This window comes from Antennarius striatus, chromosome 5 (genome assembly GCF_040054535.1).
Source record: "Antennarius striatus isolate MH-2024 chromosome 5, ASM4005453v1, whole genome shotgun sequence".
In the NCBI taxonomy this organism is placed as follows: Eukaryota; Metazoa; Chordata; class Actinopteri; order Lophiiformes; family Antennariidae; genus Antennarius; species Antennarius striatus.
Genome location: NC_090780.1, coordinates 12,225,642 through 12,247,570, shown reverse-complemented (window position 1 = coordinate 12,247,570; position 21,929 = coordinate 12,225,642). Strand labels below are relative to the sequence as shown.

General features: G+C 38.9%; 1 protein-coding gene and 1 long non-coding RNA gene across 2 annotated transcripts; one reads left to right on the top strand and one right to left on the bottom strand.

Moving 5' to 3' along the window:
- Positions 1-553: 553 nt before the first annotated feature.
- LOC137594792 (myosin heavy chain, fast skeletal muscle-like) lies at positions 554-14,352 on the bottom strand. The gene is made up of 40 exons (XM_068314308.1): positions 14,335-14,352; positions 14,001-14,211; positions 13,719-13,862; positions 13,475-13,631; positions 13,250-13,277; positions 13,011-13,122; positions 12,838-12,930; positions 12,605-12,668; positions 12,427-12,525; positions 12,234-12,337; positions 11,878-12,016; positions 11,251-11,369; positions 11,004-11,153; positions 10,736-10,906; positions 10,344-10,647; positions 9,871-9,935; positions 9,371-9,458; positions 9,043-9,160; positions 8,832-8,955; positions 8,604-8,740; positions 7,595-7,850; positions 7,263-7,505; positions 6,987-7,163; positions 6,748-6,893; positions 6,573-6,663; positions 5,776-6,165; positions 5,537-5,663; positions 5,333-5,451; positions 5,047-5,243; positions 4,780-4,963; positions 4,530-4,695; positions 4,186-4,310; positions 3,796-4,104; positions 3,514-3,717; positions 3,312-3,437; positions 2,866-3,036; positions 1,732-1,836; positions 1,068-1,163; positions 788-919; positions 554-673 (listed from the first exon to the last, which is right to left on the bottom strand). The coding sequence occupies exons 2-40, from the start codon at positions 14,202-14,204 to the stop codon at positions 653-655; spliced, it is 5,805 nt and encodes a 1,934-aa protein (XP_068170409.1). The 5' UTR covers positions 14,205-14,211; positions 14,335-14,352; the 3' UTR covers positions 554-652.
- A 906-nt stretch (positions 14,353-15,258) lies between these two features.
- On the top strand, positions 15,259-17,647 carry LOC137594793 (uncharacterized). Its single transcript, XR_011035352.1, has 5 exons — positions 15,259-15,448; positions 15,753-15,771; positions 16,480-16,643; positions 17,087-17,209; positions 17,382-17,647. It is a non-coding gene; the product is annotated as an uncharacterized lncRNA (long non-coding RNA).
- The last annotated feature ends 4,282 nt before the right edge of the window (positions 17,648-21,929 follow it).

Genomic DNA, 21,929 nt, shown 5'->3' with positions numbered 1-21,929 from the left:
TAGATTGTCAGGAGACTGACTAATACTTGTTATCCTACTGCATAGATACCTAAAGCTATAAGCACTGCTCATGTTCATACATGTTGTTCCATTGGTCTATTTTCATTGCAGGATCACAACTTGACAGGGTGAGACATGTGTTTTGTGGCACTTAAAAAACTGAGAGGTCACTGACAACATTATCACCACAAGACAAAGATTTACAGTTATTGTAACCTGAAGGACATCTAAGTGATAACATGTGACCTACTGCTCAAATGTGTCAGCTTACATCTGGCACTGGGAGTGATTTTCACTCACAAAATCAATTGAGAATGGAATGCCAATATTTGTCTTTTGGTACAGAATTGTGTTCTAACTGTAATTGGTTTTGTGGTTATAATAAAGTAATAACTCCCCACTACTCTCCCCATTTTTGAAGAAATGTTGCTAATTCCCTGTTTACCAGCCTTTATTAAAAAAAAATGCTGTTAAATGTTGTGGTTTATAACGTTTGTCAGTAAATAATTCTTCCGTAATTAGAAAACAAGTGACAAAAACACCAAAACTTGAATCAAGTTGCTGCACGTTTATTTCTTAGACGAGACCTGACACAATGGACAAAACAATATATTGTATGATTTCTTGCCCCGTGTCCCATCAAGACTGTTGCTCATTCTTCAGCGTCCTTTCCCTTCAAAGAACAAAGACACGGTGAGGGATTAGAAGTTTAAAATTGGATTAGATATTTTTAAAGATATATAAATTTTATTGGAGGGATCTAAATTAAAAGTAGTGAGGAAATTACCCTGCCAATTTCACGGCTTTTGGCTCTCAGCTTGTTGACCTGAGACTCAGCGATGTCAGCACGCTCCTCGGCCTCCTCCATCTCATGCTGCACCTTCCTGTACCTGGACAGGTGAGTGTTGGCCTGCTCCTCCTGTTAAGAATAATGTTGACAAACAACAAGTTGTTTCACATTAAAAACCCGTATAGCAATTAAATTGTTTAGCTCTGCTCTAACGTTCTAAAAAAGACATTGATGTGACACATATTTGTGTTGCAAGTGTTGAACATTTCACACTCACAGCATCCTCTGCCTGTCGTTTGTAGGTCTTCATTTTCAGTTGCAGTTTGTCCACCAGATCCTGAAGACGGGCGACGTTCTTCCTGTCCTCCTCAGTCTAGAGGCAGGAGACAGGATAGTCTATTTAGCACCATTTCTAACAGCATGAGACCGTTAAAAAATACACAACACCGCACGTTTCATGTCATAAAGAAGCCACTTCTGAAGGACTCACATGAGCAACAAATAATAAAGGCATTAATTTATTGCCCAAAGATAAATGTATGAATACATTTGTGTCTTTAATGCCTAGTAAAGTATTTTTAAGGTACGGTTCTGTGCTTTGGCGATGCAGCGACTGCTGTCAGTGAAGCTACTTGTGAGAGGTGAAGACTGACTTCAAGAGTCCCTACTAGTTCTAATGAACAAGTGAGGTACAAATTTGTTAAACATTAGATTTGCAGCATGTAAAGAGTGTTTTCAGTTGCATTCTATGCTAACTTCAATATGAGGAACACTGTTAGAAGGTGATTTACGCCCCCTATGGGTCTGGAAGATAACCCACATTCAGCTTGTCTTCAGTAACACAACCGATAGAATTGATTATAAAATATGTTACACGATAATGAGCAGAAGATTTACCTTTAAATTGCATTTTAATATCTAGTTTTTTTAGTTCCCAGTACCTGGTAAGTCAGTTCCTTCACTCTGCGTTCATACTTGCGAACCCCTTTCACTGCTTCGGCTCCACGTCTCTGCTCAGTTTCCAACTCAGACTCGAGCTCTCGGACCTTGGCAACAAGAAATGCAGATGTTCTGGTGACGTGTGTGAAGACATTTCAACAGATAAAGAATATGACAGATGTTTATGAGGGTATTTAGTAAATACATTTCTAACAAATTCAATAAAATAAAGAGGCTTTGTTGCTATTCTCTTGTTTTGTGTTCTTTTGTGTTGTTAATTTTTAAAAAAAAATTTTTTAATCAAATAGTGAGTGAACAGTATATGTTCATACACTACCAGGCTAGGGTTTGGACACATCTTCTCTTTCAATGGTTATTCGTTCATTTTATTTCTTTCTAAATTGTAAATATAAATTGAAGATCTCAAAATTATAATATGATATGTGGAATTATGTAGCAAACAAAAATCTGTGACAGTATTCTGAATATGTTTTGTATTTAGATTCCTCAGAGTAGACACCCGTTGCTTTTACGACAGCTTAACAAACCGTAACCTTCTCTCAATGAGCTTCATGAGGTCGTCACCTGAAGCGGTTTCCACTTCACAGGTGAACTTTGTAAGATTAAGTTGTGGATTTTCACAATTGAAGACACGTTGAACCGGCATGGCTGCCACAGCATCCTGCAGTAACTTTCCATCCCATCCACTTTGCGATGATTTGGATTGTGTTTTATTTTTCGCCAGGACAGTGAGTCCAAACCAAACCTCCAGATTGTATAAGGAATGCTGATGGTGCTTATTTGAAGAATCAAAAATATAAAACCTCTTTTCCATTATTTTACTTTTTTTTACTACATAACTCAACAAGTGTTCGTTCACAGTTCTGATGCCTTCAGTCAAAATCTACAATGTAATTGGTCTTTAAAATAAAGAATACCAAGTAAGGAAAAGATGTGACCAAACTTTTGACTGGTAGTCCACATATGTATAGTTAATGAACTAATAGTAATAAAAGGCTAAATAAAATCATTGTCTAAAAGCTTTGCTGCATGTTCAAGTCAACAAATCTATTCCAGACATGGTTTCTTTTCAAATCCACATTTGAAGAACAGAGTCTGACATGACTTTTTCTTACCCGAGCCTCCAGTTTCTGGAGCTGCTTCTTTCCACCTTTCAAAGCCAAATTCTCAGCTTCATCAAGACGGTGCTGCAGATCCTTCACAGTCACTTCCAGATTCTTCTTCATCCTCTCCAAATGAGCACTGGTGTCCTGTTCTTTCTTCAATTCTTCTGCCATCATGGCAGCCTGACAAATTATTATTGAAAATAAAAATAAAAATCACCAAGCTTATTTTAGCTTTTCTTTGGCTGGAATCAATTTAGAATCTCTACTTTTGTCCAGTTTGCTGAGATAATTTGTTTCCTTAAAGTTTGCCGCAACAAGCACAACTAGGCTGTCTGATATTCAAAGCCAAAGTATTACAACAAAAGCACTGTCAAGTCTCAGGCATATACTCTGAGTCCCACGAACGACCTGCTGTTTAACCAGCAGAGATTTAAAGGTAAAGAAACAGAGCTCACATCAGTGATGGCCTTCTTGGCCTTCTCTTCAGCATTTCTTGCTTCCTGGACAGCATCTTCCACTTCTCCTTGGATCTGGATCAGGTCAGCGTCCAACTTCCTTTTAGTGTTGATGAGGTTTGTGTTCTAAAGGAGAGAACAAATGGTGAGGATTCCAGGCATTGTTCAAATGAGTGTTGTTCACAATCGACACTGAATCTACCTGAGAGTGCAGCAGCCCCACGCGCTCGCTGGCATCAAGCAGCTCCTGTTCAGCGACTTTGCGGCTTCTCTCCGTTTGCTCCAGAGCAGCTCTCAGCTCCTCGATCTCAGCCAGCATCAGGTTGTTCCTGCGCTCCACCATGGCAACCTGTTCCTTCATTTCTTCCTGACCTCTAACAGCATCATCAAGGTGCAGTTGTGCATCCTAAATAGAATTAAAAATCAATTTAGCTGCGGTCCAAATGAAGCTGAAATAGTCCACAGTTTTAATGAACTGCTGTACCTTCAGCTGTCCCTGAACGTTTCTCAGCTGTTTCTGGGCTTCAGCTGCTTGGCGGTTGGCGTGGCTCAGCTGAATCTCCATCTCATTGAGGTCTCCCTCCATTTTCTTCTTGATTCTCAGGGCATCATTCCTGCTTCTAATCTCAGCATCCAAAGTGGTCTGCATGGTTTCTATTACTCTCTGGCTGTTCCTCTTGATCTGCTCCATCTCCTCATCCTTCTCTGCAAGTTTTCTGTCAACTTCATTCTTAACCTGGGTAAGCTCCAATTGGATACGAATAATCTTTGATTCTTCGTGCTCCAGTGTAGCCTACAAAATCAACGTTGTAGGAGTTTAACATCATTACCAAAGTTCCTTACATCAATTTTTCTTTGAATTAATTTTACATACCTCTGCCTCCTCCAGGGCCGTCTGGATTTCTGCTTTCTCCAACTCGGCGGTCTTTTTCGCCTTCTCCAGTTCGTGAATTGTCTTTCCTGATTCACCAATGTGTTCAGTCAAATCTGTGATTTCCTCTGTGGAAAATAAATAAAAATGCATCTATATCTGTTTCACAATGTAACTGTGTTAACAATAAATTAGATTCAGTTCATTAACTTTTGCTTGTTAAATCAAGATTGAATATATTTCATCACATTTCCAATCAATTTCTTTTACAAATTTTTTCTTGAATTTGCCATGTATTTAATAATATATCAAATGTCAACTATCAAGTGACAGATGTCTCAGCTTACGTTGCAGATTCTTGTTCTCCCTCTTCAGGGTCTCCAGGTGGTCCAGAGCTTCTTCGTAAGAGTTCTTCATTTTAAACAACTCCGTGCTTAGAGAGCGAGCCTCCTTCTGAGCTCCCTCCAGCTCTGCTTGGCTCTCCTCATACTTCTGCTTCCACTCAGCAAGAATCTGAACATGGAAGAAATGACTTAGTGTTTTCTGTGACCTCGTATTAATAAGGTGTGCATTTCAGCAATAGAATTGGTATGTAACCTTGTCGAAGTTCCTCTGCTTTTTGTCAAGGGTAGCAGCAAGAGCATTAGCTCTTTCAACGTCGATCATCAAGTCTTCCACCTCACCCAGGAGTCTCTGTTTGGTCTTTTCCAGAGAGCCACATTTAGCATTCACAGCCTCGATGGACTCTTCTGCATCCTGAAGGCGCTGAGCCAGCTTTTTCCTGTTTAAATATAAACAGGTTTTTATAATGATCTAGACAATCAATATTCATGGAAACAATGTGAATGGTTGACTGTTCATTACTTGGCCTCCTCCAGTTCCTCAGTGCGCTGAATGGCATCAGTCTCGTATTTGGTCCTCCACTGAGCTACCTCGCTGTTGGCCTTGGACATTGCACGCTGCAGCTCAGCTTTGGCTTCCTGCTCCTCCTCAAACTGCTCTCTGAGAAGTTCGCAGTCATGACGAGATGACTGAAGAGCATGAGCTAGGGCATTCTTGGCCTAGTGATGTCATGATACATGAAAGGGCAAATTCCTTACTATGATGGCAAACAAAACATTAGATCTTTCTTTGAAAAGTGAATGAATACCTTAACTTCTTCCTCAAGGTGCCTTTTGAACTCCTCGATTTGGTGAATATACGCCTGTTTTCCCCTCGTGAGCTGTGAAACAAGAGACTCCTTTTCCTCCAACTGATGACCAATTTCCCCTGGTTGGAGATTGGTTGAAAAAATTGTTTTCTTGATTTGCACTGGTTTGCATTTTAATATAGCCACTCAAAATGTCACACTTACCATTTTCAGTCGTCAGTCTTGATCTCTGAACATTAATTTCATTTAACTGACGCAGCTGCTCCTCATTTTTGGACTTAAACTCACTCAACTGGTCCTCAAGCGACCGGCACATTTTCTCCAGGTTACCCTATGGATACAATTTAATACAATGTTGAAGTCATAATTCTTCTGCACATGATAAAACATCAACACCAGTAACAATTGCTCTGTAAATTATAGACATGTTTGACAAATTTTACTTTTGATTTAGCAATAGATTCCATATTGCTTGAGAGGTCATCAATCTCCATCTTGTACTCGCTTTTCTCTTTCTCCAGTTTCTGTTTGACTCTCTGGAGGTTGTCAATCTGTTCTCCCAGCTCTGCTACACTGTCGGCTTGTTTCTTGCGGAGAGCTGCAGCGGTAGCCTCGTGCTGCAGGGTAGACTCTTCGAGGTCACGACGCAGCTTCTGGAACTCAGCCTCACGCTTCTTGTTCATTTCAATCTGAACTGATGTCGCTCCACCAGCTTCTTCCAGCCTCTCACTGATCTCCTCAAGTTCCCTGGAGAGATCAGACCTCTGCTTCTCCACCTTGGCCCGAGCAGCCCGCTCAGCCTCAATCTCCTCCTCAAGCTCCTCAATCCGAGCCTGTGATGCATAAATATTGTACATATGGGTGTATTTGGAATACCTGAATGCCAAGCTTTATTTTTTATTCCCCCAAAAAAAGTCTTATTTGGGAGTTGACTTGAGTTTTTGGGATACTCGGTCAATTATATTACTGCATCATAAAAAAGAAAATGGAACAATTTATCACACATACCCCAGTTTTGCTTATCATTAAATGTCTGTCAATTTTTTTTATTTTTTTTTTAAATAATGCATTTTAAAGGTGAAAATAAATGCATTGGTTTCAGGAGTATGAAAGTAGAAAACAATTGTGATTGTGATCATTTTTATTCTGGTCAACAATCAGTCACTTCCTTTTGAAACATTGTCGCAAAAATATATATTCTGTCCGTCAACAATGCCCAAAGAAAACAATTTCACATTACCTGCAGCTCCTTGATTTTCTTTTGAAGCTGAACTCCAAGTATTTGCTCATCCTCAATCCTGCTTAGAAGCTGGCTCATTTCAAAGTCCCTCCTTTTGTAGCCCAAATAAAGGAAGTGTGTTAGCTCTGAATCTGAATATTACCAAAGAAATAAGTGAAGTTTCATTATTACATACTTCTTTAGTTTCTCCTCAGACTGCTGGTGGTCATTTTCCAGATCCATTATGGATTCATGAGCCAATTTCAAATCTCCTTCAAGCTTCCTTTTTGAACGCTCGAGATCCATACGAAGCTTCTTCTCTTGCTCCAAGGAACCTTCAAGCTAGAACATTCAGATGTAGCATGATGAGTCCACGTAGAAATATAGAAAAATCAGTAGGTGCCTTCAGTTTTACATAAATACAAAGCCTCTTACATCGTCCACTTGCTGCTCTAATTTGGTTTTAGCCTTCATCAGAGTGTTGACTTTGTCTTCCTCTGCCTGCAGATCATCAAGGGTCTGCTGATGAGCCTCTTGGAGGGCTTTCTTCTCTTTGGACAGCTTGGCAATGGTCTCATCTTGAGATGCCATCTCCTCAACCAGGTTTTTAACCTGTGATCATAGTATTATGCAATATTCATAGTATTTTGGGGGGGGGGGGGGTTATTAGTATTTAGAAGGAGTTTATGGGATTTTGAAAGATATACATACCTTGTTTTCAGTGGCATGTTTCTCTTTTTCCACTTTTGCCAGAGTGAGCTCCAAGTCATCAATGTCCTTCTTTAACTCAGAGCACTCATCCTCCAATTTCCTCTTCTTAGCAGTCAGCTCAGCATTTATTTCCTCCTCATCCTCCAGTCTCTCACTTGTCTCCTTTGCCTTGGCTTCAAGCTGAATTTTTGCTTTAATGAGCCCCTCACACCTTTCTTCTGCATCACTGAGGTTTTCAGCTTCCTAGATTTTGAAGAACAAACTACTGAAAACATATTCATAAAATTTCTTAAATAAGAATTTCTGAAAAGATCTCTTTTCCTCCAACATACAGACTGAATTTGTAGCTGCAAGTCATTCTTCTCCTGCAGCAGAGAAACCATCTTCTCCTCCAGTTCTTTCTTCTTAGCGAGAGCCTTTGCCAGATCCTCTTTGGTCTTCTCAAAGTCCTCCTTCATTTGTGCCATCTCTTTTTCAGCCTCTGCACTCTTCAGCAGAGGCTTTATTCTGAAGTACAACTTCATCCATGGCCAAGTTTTAACATTCATGAATGAGCGGATGTTGTACTGGATGCTGTAAATTGCTTCTCTTGTGATTTAAGAAAAAGACAATGTCAGAGCATTTCCTCCCTTTACACATTTTAAAAAATATAAATCCATTAATATAATAATCAAAATGATTTTTGTCGTGACTACTCATGACATTATGCAGCCTATGCAATCCTGGACTGCAGTTAGACAGAGACTTCCATTATTTCACAATGTACCTTGAGTTTTCATGATAAACAAAGTCCCTAGCCTTCAAGTAGAAATAAAAAATATAACAGATTCTGTTATGTCAGATTTTTGCTGCTGCACAGCTGTCTTTGGTCCAGCACCAATTCCTTTTCCTAGATATGTGAGAGTACAAACTTTATAATTTATCCATTACAAAATATTAGAAATAAAGAGGGAAAATTTGGAAGGTGTCAAGTACACAATTACTCTTTATCCTTTGCATCCCACAAATGGCGCTAAAGGAATATTTGTAGATGTTTTTGCAACATCTACTTTACTGAACTGTAAGACTTATTATCCAGGAGGAACTGCTTTGAAGCAACGGCACACGCCTGTCAGTGTCAGTGTCATATACTAGCTCAGAAACACCAAACGCTATGGCCCAGATTAAAATCCCATTGCGATTCAATATAAAGAATCAGTGAGTTCTTTAAACTAAAGTGATGCTCAAAGCAACTGAAATAAATTGCTTCTAATTTTTGCTGTCTTTATAACAGTACCTCATGTTTTTTGGTCGTGAATTAGTCACAATATATTTCTTCTGAAAAAACTCCAATAAGCTTACCTCCTCTGCATCATTTTGGCAAATTCTCGTCTCATGAGGAAACCTCTACTGAGAGCCTGAGTCATTGTGACCAGTTCAACCAATTTCTCATCTCTCATCTCCTCAAGTGTACCCAGTAGACCAGCCTTGAAGAATACCTGATGATATGTGCAATAACATTAGCTTAACTGAACCAAGCTATGCAACAATTTAATTATGTTGTGATTATTTTTTAATCTCTTGACTTACCTTAGTATGGCCAAATCTGTACTGGGATTTATCCACGTTGATAGACTCCAGTAGTTTCTCTGAGGCCTTCTTGTTGTCAATAAACTGTCCCTCAGGGATGACGCTAGCATTCAGTACTTTGTACCTGGAAGAATTTGATTATCAAGAGAATAGGATTGATATGTGAACTAAAAGAGAATAAATGATAATAATTCAGAGTGATTTACTACACCTCTGCTTGAAGTCACCATAGAGGATTCTGCTGGGGAAACCTTTCCTGCAGATCCTGATTCCTTCCAGCACTCCATTACACCTCAGCTGATGGATGACCAGGAAGTTCTCCATGAGGCCTTAAACATTAACAGCCATAAACAACATTATTGTTGCTGTAAAGTTGTGTCACATGCAGACATCATTCTGGTTTGAAATAGCAGCTACGGAAGATGTACGGTAAAAATACAATAGACGAAAGCAGTGCTGAGAGTTCATGACGTGATGATAAGAAACTGATGCTCCCATCTGAATCATTGTGAGGAATAGGACTCCTGTGTGGGACCCACCTGGTGTCTTTGTTTCATTGGGAATAAGGCAGCGCACAAAGTGTGGGTGAGTGCTCCTTAAATTGGTCATCAGTTTGCCCAAATTTTCCTGTTGATTGATATAACATTTTTAATTTATCACACATTTTGACACTGAAATTACAGTTTTCTCGACTATTTGGTTTCTTCACATTTACCACATGATCTAACAGCAAAAAAAATAAAAAGGGGACAAATAAATGAGCATAATAATAAAGCTATTGTATATACAGTTTGAAAGAGAAAAGTTTGGTGTTACCTTAAAAACTTTATTTTTTCATTAATCCCTACTATAAAGATGATTTAATCCATATTATAGATATCTAAGAAGATATCAATCACCAATTATTCAAACATGCACACCGGTTGTCTAAACATTAGAGCTAGGATGCCCTGTTATGATCAATCCCATGTACAGTGGACACACAGACATTCATATTTAGAACTGAAAATAAAATTAATATTTCTAATAAGGAAATTACCCTGAAGAGAGCTGACACCGTCTGGAACGAGCCACCCTTCTTCTTGCCTTTTCCACCTTTACCCTCTATAAAAACAATCACAATTCATTTTATACTCTTATTGCTTTTACTGTCTATTCTAGTAACAATCTATATATTTACACTGCAATAAAATAACAACAAACATGATGTAATTAGATTTGATGCTGCTTTACTCAGTGATGCACTGTCAATTTCACTCAAGGAATTATCATAAATCAAGGACTTTATTAGTTCAGAGTGTGATGACACTGATTTTACTGAAGGCATTCTATTCTACTGAAGGTTGATTGTATTCTAACTGCTTTTGGGGTGATTTTGTATAAATTGCATCACCTTTTCCTACACTTTGACTGTAAAATTACTAAATAATGTAAATTAGTGTTGAGATCTGGACAAAGTCAGTGTCTAATTTCATTCAAAGCCTTTAAAATTAAAAAAAACATTAACATTACCATCTGCGCCATGAGATACATAGAGGTGAGCCAACAGTTTGACTGAAGACTTCTGGAAGAGCTGAACCACCGAGTCGTTCAGTGGGTCCTTGTTCTTGTCCAGCCAGCCGGTAACATTGTAATCCACAGTACCAGCATAGTGCACCAGTGAGAAATGGGCCTCGGCCTTGCCTTTGGCAGGTTTGGGTTTCTGGAAGGGGGCGCTTTTACCAATATGCTGGTCATACATTTTGTTCTTGAAGGTCATGTCTGTAGCCTTGGGGAACATACACTCCTCTTCAAGGATGGAGAAGATGCCCATTGGCTGAAAAAAATAATTCAAACACAAGTTGTCAATTAATCAAATACATCAGTTTTCCATGTTTGTGAATATAGAATCTGGGAAATCTCACCTTCTCAATCAGTTCAATGCAGGCCGCCAAGTCCATACCAAAGTCAATGAAATCCCATTCAATCCCTTCTTTCTTGTATTCCTCTTGCTCCAGGACAAACATGTGGTGGTTGAAAAACTGTTGCAGTTTTTCATTGGTAAAGTTGATGCACAGCTGCTCCAGGCTGTTGTACTAGGAATAATAATGAAAATACAGTGTGAAGCCATCGATGAGCTTGTTTAATTCATAAACTGAAAAAGAACCACCTTTTGGTTTTTTTTAAACTTACATCAAAGATTTCAAACCCTGCAATGTCCAAGACACCAATGAAAAAGTTTCTGGGCTGCTTGGTATCCAACATCTCATTGATTCGGACAACCATCCATAAAAACATTTTCTCATAGACAGACTTGGACAGAGCCATGACTGAATTATGCACCTAAAGAAGGAAAGAATTATGGTTATATGAAACCAATGGTATAATAACTCTACAATTAATTAATTTGTAGAAATAAGACATTTTCAAAATCAATTACCTGTGGCACAGTTTGACCTTTAACAACCATTTCATTGCCAACCTTGACCCTGGGGTAACATAAAGCCTTGAGCATATCAGCAGAGTTAAGGCCCATGAGGTAGGCGATTTTATCAGCCTCTGATAAAAACAGAAATAACAATGATCCACATCAAAAAACGTTAGAAAATAACCCAGTTCATTTGTCCTGCACTGCCCACGTGGCTCCTTTAGACTGACAGCAGGCCAAGCAGATTAATATCAGCATTGTTCCTTTCACATTGTGCCCCTCCTGTATTCCCTAAGCACACATTACAGCACTTTGTAGGTGCTGCCAACAATCTCCTCCCAATTAGATGTGCCAAAAATAAATTGTCACTACAACTGGGTCCCGTGATTTCAAATAGCCAGCAGATCCATTCTGGAACCCCTTCAGTTATGTGGACTTTGTGACCTTATAATTAGATAACATGCAAAAACCTTTTACATCCCAACTGTCACAATGCAAACAAAGAATGACAACAACAGAATGAACAAATATATAAACAGGGGAACATAGTCTTATTAAATGCCTGTAGTATACCTGTAGTAATATAGAATACTAACATAATATAGTGTATTAATAAAATAAACCATTCTCGTTGCTTACCCTCAGTGCCATCAGGCTCAGCCTGCTCTTCTCGCTGTTTCTGCTTGAACTTCATGTTTCCATGATGCATCACAGCTCCAGTCAGCTTGAAGATGCTCATTTTCTCTTCAGAACTGAAGCCCAGGATGTCAATGGCCGTCTAAACAATGGTTAGGACTGATTTAGTTTCCCGAGGTTCCCCAATATTTACAGTATGTCTCTTTCAGAAACTAAAACTTCTCATGGTTTGCTGCTTTACTACATGTCATCGCTTGGTATAACAGGTAATAATGTTCAACATGAACACATTAATATGGCACATTAATACATAACATATTTATGCATGCATTGTATTGTATCTTGGAGCATTTACTTACATCAGTGGCAATGAATTCTTCAATGTCATTGATACTCTTGACAGTGATTTCACCATGACTGATCATGGGATAGTCATAGGGGTTGGTGGTGATGAGGAGAGCCTCTGAAATGTGTACAGTTTGTTTTACTATACATACACCGGAGATGCATTGATTCTACAGAAGCATGCAGGCCTGTGGCCAAACTGCAAACCTAGTAATTCAGGTTTGTGGCCTGTCGTGAGCTGATAGAAGATGTGGTAGCTCCTCTCAGCAGACAGTTGGAAAGTCACTCGTGATTTTTCCAGCAGATCTGTAGCACAAGAAAACAAGCTGGTTAATAGTTTGTACTCTCAGCACAATTTCTGGATAATGACAGTCTGGAAGCTTACATGTTTCAATGTCTGCTGAAGCCAGCTTTCCAGTTGTCCCAAAATGGATTCTGATAAATTTACCCTACAGAAGAATGCAGGGGAATATTGTGGGATTATTTGTAATTTTACTAGTAAAGTTTCCACCCTAGACTTTGTTAAAAATGTTATTTTAAACTTTCTGCAGCACAAACTCTAAGAAAGAGTTGAAGGCTGAGGAGACAATCTTTCAAAAAGAAAGGATAACAACTTACAAAGCGGGATGAGTTGTCATTCCTCACAGTTTTGGCATTACCATAAGCCTCCAGCAGTGGGTTGGCTGCAATGATTTGATCTTCCAGCGAGCCCTTAATGCAATGTTACGTGAGAAGTTTTATTTCTATTTTCACATACATCACACACATCTACATTATATAATATTATTTACCTGCATTTTTCCAGGACCTGCCTCATGTTTCTTTCCACCAGCCACAGCGATTGTCGCAAAGTACTGGATGACACGTTTGGTGTTGACAGTCTTTCCTGCACCAGATTCTCCACTGCAATGCAAATAATTAGATGACACATTTGCTGGGGTCAGTCAGACATGACACAGTATAGATATATTCAGTATAAAGCTGACAGAGTTCAATTAATCACAATGAGCGCTCTATAGCGTTGACTTACGTAATCAGGATGGACTGATTCTCACGATCTGGGAGAATAACATGAGAGAACATTTGTATTGCAAGACATATATGTATATATACTGTATGTATATGTATTTGTGTGTGTGTGTGTGTGTGTGTGTGTGTGTGTGTGTGTGTGTGTGTGTGTGTGTGTGTGTGTGTGTGTGTGTGTGTGTGTGTGTGTGTGTGTGTGTGTGTGTGTGTGTGTGTGTGTGATTGATACCTTGAAGCATGAACTGATAGGCGTTATCAGAGATAGAGAAGATGTGGGGTGGAGCCTCAATCCTCTTCTTGCCTCTGTATCCTGAAACAACCACTGAGTCGTACACTGGGAGCCACTTGTAGGGGTTCACAGTGACACAGAACAGCCCTGAGTAGGTCTGTTTCAAGAAGAGGAGGAATAAAAAGTCACATTTACACTACCAGACTACATATAGTCAACAATTTCTGACTGACGTTAGGCTTACATAGATCATCCATGCTGCATAACGCTCTTTAAGGTTATACAAGACAGACGGCTCACTGAGGTGGGTCATCATCGCCATGTCCTCAATCTTATCAAACTTTGGAGGGTTCATGGGGAAGACGTCATCATCTTTTACAGTGAGAGTCTACACAACAACATGACATAACATAATGAACAATTACTTCTAACATTGTTTAACACCAGCACCAGATTAATATGTGAGGATCAGGCACCACACTCTTCGTTTGTGTCTAGAATTAACAGACAACTGATGTGAACATACCTTCCCGCCTGCAATTTCTACTGTGGCTTTGCCACCCTCCTTCTTCACTAATTTGCCCTTCACATACATTTGAGTGGGCTCTGTCACATAATATGCTGTTTTGGCATCAAAGGGAGTGTTTTGAGCCTCTATCCTCTCCCTTTCTGATTTCCGGAGGTATACGGCCGCCGGGCCGAAACATTCCATTTCTGGGTCTACACTCATGGTTGCACTGTAAAATTGAATAAAAAGGTAAAATGCATTATTATTAAAATATATTTAAGGTCAAATTAAACACAACATAAAGTACATGATTTCACATTTGATTAACAGATTAATATATCACTAGACTTACGTTTTTGTTGCACTTGGTTTGTGGATACTACAAGAAAGTAGACCGTATTAAAGAATAGTATTTGATCCACAATTTAATTACCTCTTGAAAGCCTTGATTACTGCTAAAATTGTCATAGAAATCTTACCTTTGTTGACAGCCTATCAGTCCACAAATTTTGAAAAGCCTGGACGCACTTCTTTTATACTGACATCTCTTGAAAAAGGGCAGGATCAGCCCTCCTGTTAAGGCCAGTGAGGCTCTCTCAGAAGAATGATATCACATGACCCCATCACCCCAACTGTTGTCACCTTATCCTGCACAATGCAAAAACAAAAGTACATTAAACCACACATTTCTGTCCAGAACAACATAGTTATTACTGATTTTAACATGTCAATGTTTTCTTCTGTCAGTTAAGTTTGAAATAATTTTTATATATTGCGGATGTGAATTAATATTTATAAAAATAGGAACAAGGCTATTACTCAAAATCTTTGTGAATGTTGGCCAGAGAGTTTTTTTCTTTGACAGGATTATGTTCTCAATCTACATCCAACCATTTAAGGTTGCTATGCCATCAAGTAAACCTTTGGCAGTAACATTGTTCCCTACATGTCTTGAGAACAGAGCCAAAGCTTTCACTGGAGCTAATTTAAGATCCCATTATGGTCCATTATACTGTTTTGTTTTCCCTCCAAAGAAAGATGACACTTTGGATGCTGCAGAAGTATTCTCTTGTGGTATGATTCAGTTGCAATAAAAGGTGATATTTAATATGTCTGGCCCAAAATATCCACCAGCTCAGAGATGCCAAAGCTCTTCCTTTTGCCATTGTTGACAAATGCATTGAAGCCTCCTGTTAATTACATGTCAGATGTACATCATCTTCCTATTACTAAGCACCAAGAAAAAAAAACAGCCCTCTTCTCATCCTTGGTTCAGACAGTCACTATTGTAAGTCATAAACTCAACAAGTTTGATTTAGTTTCGATCTGTATCTTGGTGAGTACAGATCTAAAAAAAATTCTTTCTGCTGCTCGATCAGCTGAGGAATTTACAGCATTCATTGTGCTTTATGTTGGGTTACTATTGGGGCCTCTGATCCCACCTATTCTTGTGCCACCTAAATAAGGTATGTGCAAATGTGTGGTTCAAGGTATTTATACCTACTTGTGTAGCTATGAGAAAGAAAAACTAATTGTATTTATTGACTCTAAACTTTAATGAGTATGCTGTTTGGTGTGTTGTGTAGACTGTACAATTAAAACTTCTTACAATGTGTAAATTACCATTAGTGTTCATTATCATTATCATTATTCAAGCAAAGGTAATGTTCCTGTGAGGCTGAGGTAAACATGCAAAGACCAGGACCAAGTTCATGAGATAATTTCATTTTTTCACTTGTCATCATTGTATTTTATCTGTGTGCACACTAGGAGGAGGGGAAGACAGCAGGTAAGAAATACTGTAAACATTAAGCAATCATTGTCCACTGTAATGTAACTAGACAAATGTATTCATTTTAACTAGTTTGTTCATATGTTTTCAGTTGCATGCTGTTTTAATTCATAGAAATAGATCTGAAAATAATAAATCATTTGCAAATATTTGCCTAAATAACAGTTAAGCATTTGGCCAATGGGTGGACCAGCTGTTGGATTTTAGTAAATAATGTCAGTTTTTAGAGTGGCCAAGACATTTTTGGATTCCAAAGATGCTAACATTCCCTTGTGTGTGATAAATAAGACATCTCTATGCAGGTGTTAAGGTGTGTGTGTGTGTGTGTGTGTGTGTGTGTGTGTGTGTGTGTGTGTGCGTGCGTGCGTGCCTGCGTGTGTGTGTGTCTGTGTCTGTGTGTATTACACTTGTGTAAAACTTCACAGTTTGTCAGTGAAATGTCACATGAAGATAGCATTTAAAAGCTAATAACTAACAATAAAAAGTTGGCTACTTGAAAAGGTTGGAACTTTAGTAAAGACATGATGTTCTGTTGATTGATGGATACTGAAGAGATGTTTAAGTGCAACTTCCCTGTCAAAATATTGTCCCTTGTTTTTGTGTCAATACTGAGTGCTAAACACAAATTAGACTGATGGTTTTGTTGTTTGGCCGAGATGTTTGATATCAGCTGATTTGACCTTTTCGCATCACTGAAAATTTCAGGTGGCGATTCAATTTTCTGTCCTGTGATGATGTGACCTTTCACCTGTAGCAAGCTGGGATAGGAATCGCAGACTTGTAACACCCAAGGCAGACAAGCGGCTGAAGACACGATGATTACGGTCATCTCGTCTAGAAGAGGATGGATGCACAGATTGAATTTTCTAGTCAGTCCAGTTTGACTTCTCTTTATTGTCTCTGTTTTTTGTCACACGCTGAAAAATATTTAAAACTCAATTAGGTATTTGCATTAGACCAATTAAGATTTTAATTGTTTAGCTTGCAGACATGAGACGTGGGAATGCCATGTATTGTCTGCAAATCTCCATCAATGCACAACGCTCTATAATGTGTGTCATATTAGCTTAATCGATTAAATTCAGTAATTTATGAACTGTATTGCTGAAGGTTGGCATAGCGGGTTGTTGTTACAGAGTAGGATTTTGACCTAAATGTTCTCCCATTCTGCCTGGTGCTTCTTTCCTCCCAGTATAAAAAGCTGCAATATACTGTAGGTGAATACTGGTGACTCTAAAATAACAATAGTTGTGAAAATAAGAATAAACTGATGTTTTAAGAGTAAATGAACGTCTACTTCCCTCTGTCCCAGCCGTGTGATGTGCGTGCTACCTGTCCATGGTGTGTCCAGCCTCTCGATGTCACCTGATCTCAGCTGGTTTAGGCTCCTGCCCCTGAAGAGCCTGCAAAAGAATAAGTGATGTGTCCTCTACAGGTTAGTGGTTTTCTATAAGGGGATACAGAATAGTAATACAGCCCCTCATTCTTTTCGTCATTGCTCATTTCTGAATAAAATGCTTCCTAGTCGACATTATTTTTTATGCAGGGATAGTTTCATGCCACTGTAATACTCAAAATTTACTTAAAATTGACGTTTTTGTCCCCAGTAACAAATCAAGTTGCAGTGACCTAGAAAGCATGAGCACCACAAACCTTGGCACAGCCACTGTGCTTTCCAAGAAACATGAACCCACATAGTGGCGCTGTGATCACAGCGGCAAAATCAAAAGCTCCCCCTAACTTGTCAACCTGATGAATTTTCCACCATTTGGAAGTATTTGAATTTTTTTTTTTTGGCAGATCCAAGATGTTGATTTTATTTTGTATTAAAAAAACTGACCAATAAAGTAATAAATGGGAAATACGGCAAAAAACCCCCAAACTAATTCTTGGTGGAAAGTGTCAGTCTGTTTAGTTATAGGCTTGCTGAGGTATTTGCAGTCCTCCCATAACCATATAACACAAACAAGGGACAGTACATTTGTAACACATCAATCTGATATTCATCAAAAAAGGTCACTGGGAAAACACATACAGTTTATTATGAGTAAAAAATTTAAGTTACTTTACTAATCCCCCAAAAAATTTTCACACAATATATTAAACACATATACAATTACTGGAGCAAAGGTGGAGTAAAGGGAAGACATGACGCAGCGCCCAGCTTGTGGGGTTTGATGCCTTGCTCAGGGGTACGGACAGAGCTACAGCTGGGTACTGCAACACAACTGACTCACTGACTAACTGACTCAGTTGTTCTGACTCCTTCAAAAAGAGCTGAACTTGAACAAATTTATGCATGTGGATGTATCCCAAATTTTTAATAAATGTGAACACTAGATTTTACAAGCTAATACTATAGTTGTGGGTAGGTACAGAAGAAAGCAATAAGCAATATCAAGAAAGCACATCCTACCAGCAATAATGTTAACTCCCATTAGCAGAGGAATGCTAACAGTGGTGGAGTAATCACAAGGGACAGTTAAGAGTGAAGAGGTGCAATTTAGATGTACTTCCAGCTGTAAAGAACTGAAACCATGAAGACACCCACCCGTGTTTTATAGTTTAACATTTAAAAGTTGTGACTGATTTTGGGTCTTGGGGTTACGAAGTGGGTCTCCATGAAGTCTTTTGGCACATACAGGTAACTGCAGTGTTGGGGCTACATGTAACAAATATGTAAAAATGGACAATTTATTCAGTTGACCTGACAGTGGATGTAATATGTTGACTGATTATTGTATGGGAGTTGTGTGCTTTGCGTTAATATTATGTTACTTTGAGATAAAGCAGTCAGAGGCTGCTGCATCACATTACTGGTTCTTCAACTCAATTAGTTACTATCTACAGTATTGCTACAGTATTATATTTATTTGCCTAATAGGTATTCACTGTGTGTGTGTGTGAGAGTGTGTGTCCCATGAGTGTGGTGGTGTGTCTTGTGTTGTGCTTTAGCTGCTGAAGTTTTGCTGCAGTTTCTCTTTCTTTGACTCAGGGGCAGATTGCCATTACTGCAAAGTGCACCTCATGTCCCAACATTAATATGGCTCCCAGTGCTTTTCTTGGCAGCACCTGCATTACTGTACCTCTGGGTTGTTCATGCTATAGGTTTATTATAAGGTTGCTTAGGGGCATAGTAAAATTACCAGGGAAAGGAAATCAAGCAGGTTGGGGACGGGAATTCTTTGTATGGCAAAGTTGGGACATTTAGGCTCTGCCATGCGTTTGTGTCTAGCAAACAAATAGTTTTAGCAACATATTTGTAGTCTTATGAGAAACTGGGGTCATACAGAATAAGGGTATGGGCAGATGGTGTGTGGGTGGTCAGATCCATAGGAATACAAACAGGCTGATCATTGAGCTATTTAATTTGAGCCACACAAATATGTTTATCTGTTAGCAGGATAAGAAAAATGTTTTTGAAAAGATTTTGATTCATAACTATTTGAGTTGGCAGCACGGTGGTGCAGTGGGTAACACTGTCGCCGCACAACACGGCGGGTCCAGGTTTGAGTCCCACTCTGTGCAGAGTTATCATGTTCTCTGTCTGCATGGGTTCTCTCCGGGTTCTCTGGCTTCCTCCCATCTCCAAAAACATGCACTTCAAGTTAATTGGTCGGTCCCAAATTGCCTGTAGGAGTGAGTGTGTGTGTGTGTGTGCATGGTTGTCCGTCTTTGTGTGTGGCTCTGCAGCGCACTGGCGTCGTGCCCGGAGTGTCCCCCGCCTCACGCCCTATGCCAGCTGGGGTAGGCTCCAGCTTCCCGTGACCCGCTGCGGCGGAAACAGCAGTAGAAAATGAATGGATTAAGGAACTATTTGAGTTCTTCTGAATCTATGGTTCTCTGGTGGAAATTGATGGACTGCCTCCTTGAGACTGGGGGTGAGTCACTGCCTCAAGTGAGGAAAGTTACTTAACTTATGATCTTATTCATAATGAAGGAAAAATGGAATGCGAGATGAATCGGCATTCTGGTGCCATCAATAATTAATCTGGCATTTCATTGGTCCTTTGTGGTGAAAAGAGGGTGGAGTCACAACGTAAAACTTTTACCAGCTGACTTCAGTTCCAACCCTCCCACAGAGTCATGAACTATGGGTATTGGTTAAAACAAGTGACAAGACTGACTGGACTTAACAATGTGGACAGAGTGAGCAGCTTGGTTTGGTAAGGAGCCATGAATAGAGCCCGTGGTCCTTCATGTCAAAACGATGTGTTGAGATTGTTCGGGCAACTCGGTTGACTCCATTCACATAATGCATTCAACTGTGATAAGATCTGGCATAGAACCAGAACATGCTTGAAGGATTATATTTCTTACTTTCTCTGGGAAACGCCTTGGGATCCAGATAACCTGAAGAAAATAGATTGATAGATGGATAGAGTTTGGTGACATGTTATGGCAATGTACAGCATTGATCAGGAAACTCACTTACTTGAATCATCATAGATAAAGAACTTTAAACTATTCTTAAAAATTTTAAAATTGTACTTCTAATTTCACAACTTATGCCTATAGTACTTTGACAAATAAGACCAGATGACATCCTCATGCAATCAACAACACAGCAAAGTATGATCTGGATCCAGATCTGGCGATTCAGAATGTTTGAATTTATAGGGTTCATGATTTTTTTTTTTAGGAACACTGCAACAAATGCACAAATGGCATTCTTTCACTACTGTCCTGTTGGAGAGACACCCTCCTGAGACTTACAAGAAATAATGAATGAATATTTAAATGTCTATATTTGGAATAATGCATGAATTGGATTCATCAAGAGGAATTTTCCAACTGTGGGACAAATAAAAGTATATTTTTGGTCAAATCTTAACAGGTGAAAATGACTGCTAAGAGTGATTTGATTTTAATTACAAAGTGAGATAAAATCCATGAAACATTAATTTAAAGATGTCTGTGAAGTTTCATATTAATCCAAGTCATGGTTATCCAGAGTTGTTCAGTTCAGAACTGAAGAAGCCTCTTGGATGAGAGGTCACATGTCTTCATGGAACTTTCTTAAAGTCCAGTGGATTGATTTTTAACAAATATATGTGTATATATGAATATTTAAATATAATACTGTATATGTCTGAAAACAGCTCTACAGGTACAGCCTTGTCAGTATCTTCAGCTTCACGGCATAATGTACTACTGCTCCCCCTTGTGACAAAAGATATGGTGATTAGCATCCACTACCTGCAACATACAGGACAACCAAAGTAAAATAAAAACAAAAAAACAGTTGTGAGTAAAAATCAGGTTTTGAATTTGTGTGACACTATACCAGTGTGTGACACTGCCCTCTGTGCGAAACATTGTGGGACAGATTGAGACATGCCTTTCTGACTTGAATAGGGACAAAGATAAAGTAAAACAAAAGTGAACTATTTTCTAACACCACCACAATATTGTACAAATAGCAGGTTGAATTACAATCTTTATTTCACCTTTGATGCTCTGCACTATGAGTTGTGACATGGTAGTTGAAGCAAGTAAAGGACCAGAGAACGATAATGACAGACAGACTGGTAACATAAGCAGCGTGTTTGCTTCTGTGCAACTTGAGGCTCCCTCTGGTGTTTGTAAGAGCTTTCTTACCCTGGCCAACAAAGTGCTACCAGGAATGCCACAGCAACCACTCCTAAAGAGGTCATAAAAGAATTTGTTTTAAGTTACAGCAAGGAATACTTTTGGATCAACTATTTATTTAACATCTATGTGTCTCAGAAATGTTGACCAATGTGTAAATGAAAGAGATTCAAAAATAAGATGCTTTATATCATGATGTAAAGTTCCAAATTTAATCTAAAATAAAGTCAGAAGATATGATTTATAACTAATCAAGTATTGGAGAAGGATTCAGTCACACCCCTTTACTTAACACCATCTCATACACGGATCCCAGGAGCTCTGCGACAAAATAGGCAAGCAGAACAGTCAAAGCCCAACACTAATATTATCCAACAAACCCGAACCTTGTCACAAATGTTTTGATATCCATTTAAAGGAGAACAATAACAGTCACTGGACCGCAGGGCAGTGAAGCTTGATCCTAAGGTATGAAAGTATGACAGCTAAGAAGCTTTAATACAGCTTAATGCCAAAGTTATGATGGAGGACAGAAAAAGTCTGAAGATGCTGAAGACACTGAG

What these genes read in the sequence shown, in the direction of transcription:
- LOC137594792 (XM_068314308.1), bottom strand. Translation starts at nt 14,204, where the DNA reads ATGAGTGTAGACCCAGAAATGGAATGTTTCGGCCCGGCGGCCGTATAC. An exon ending in ATGCAGCATGGATGATCTAT is followed by an intron (nt 13,632 to 13,718) that starts GTAAGCCTAACG and finishes TTCTTGAAACAG; the next exon opens with ACCTACTCAGGGCTGTTCTG. An exon ending in AGAAAATCAAGGAGCTGCAG is followed by an intron (nt 6,166 to 6,572) that starts GTAATGTGAAAT and finishes TATGCATCACAG; the next exon opens with GCTCGGATTGAGGAGCTTGA.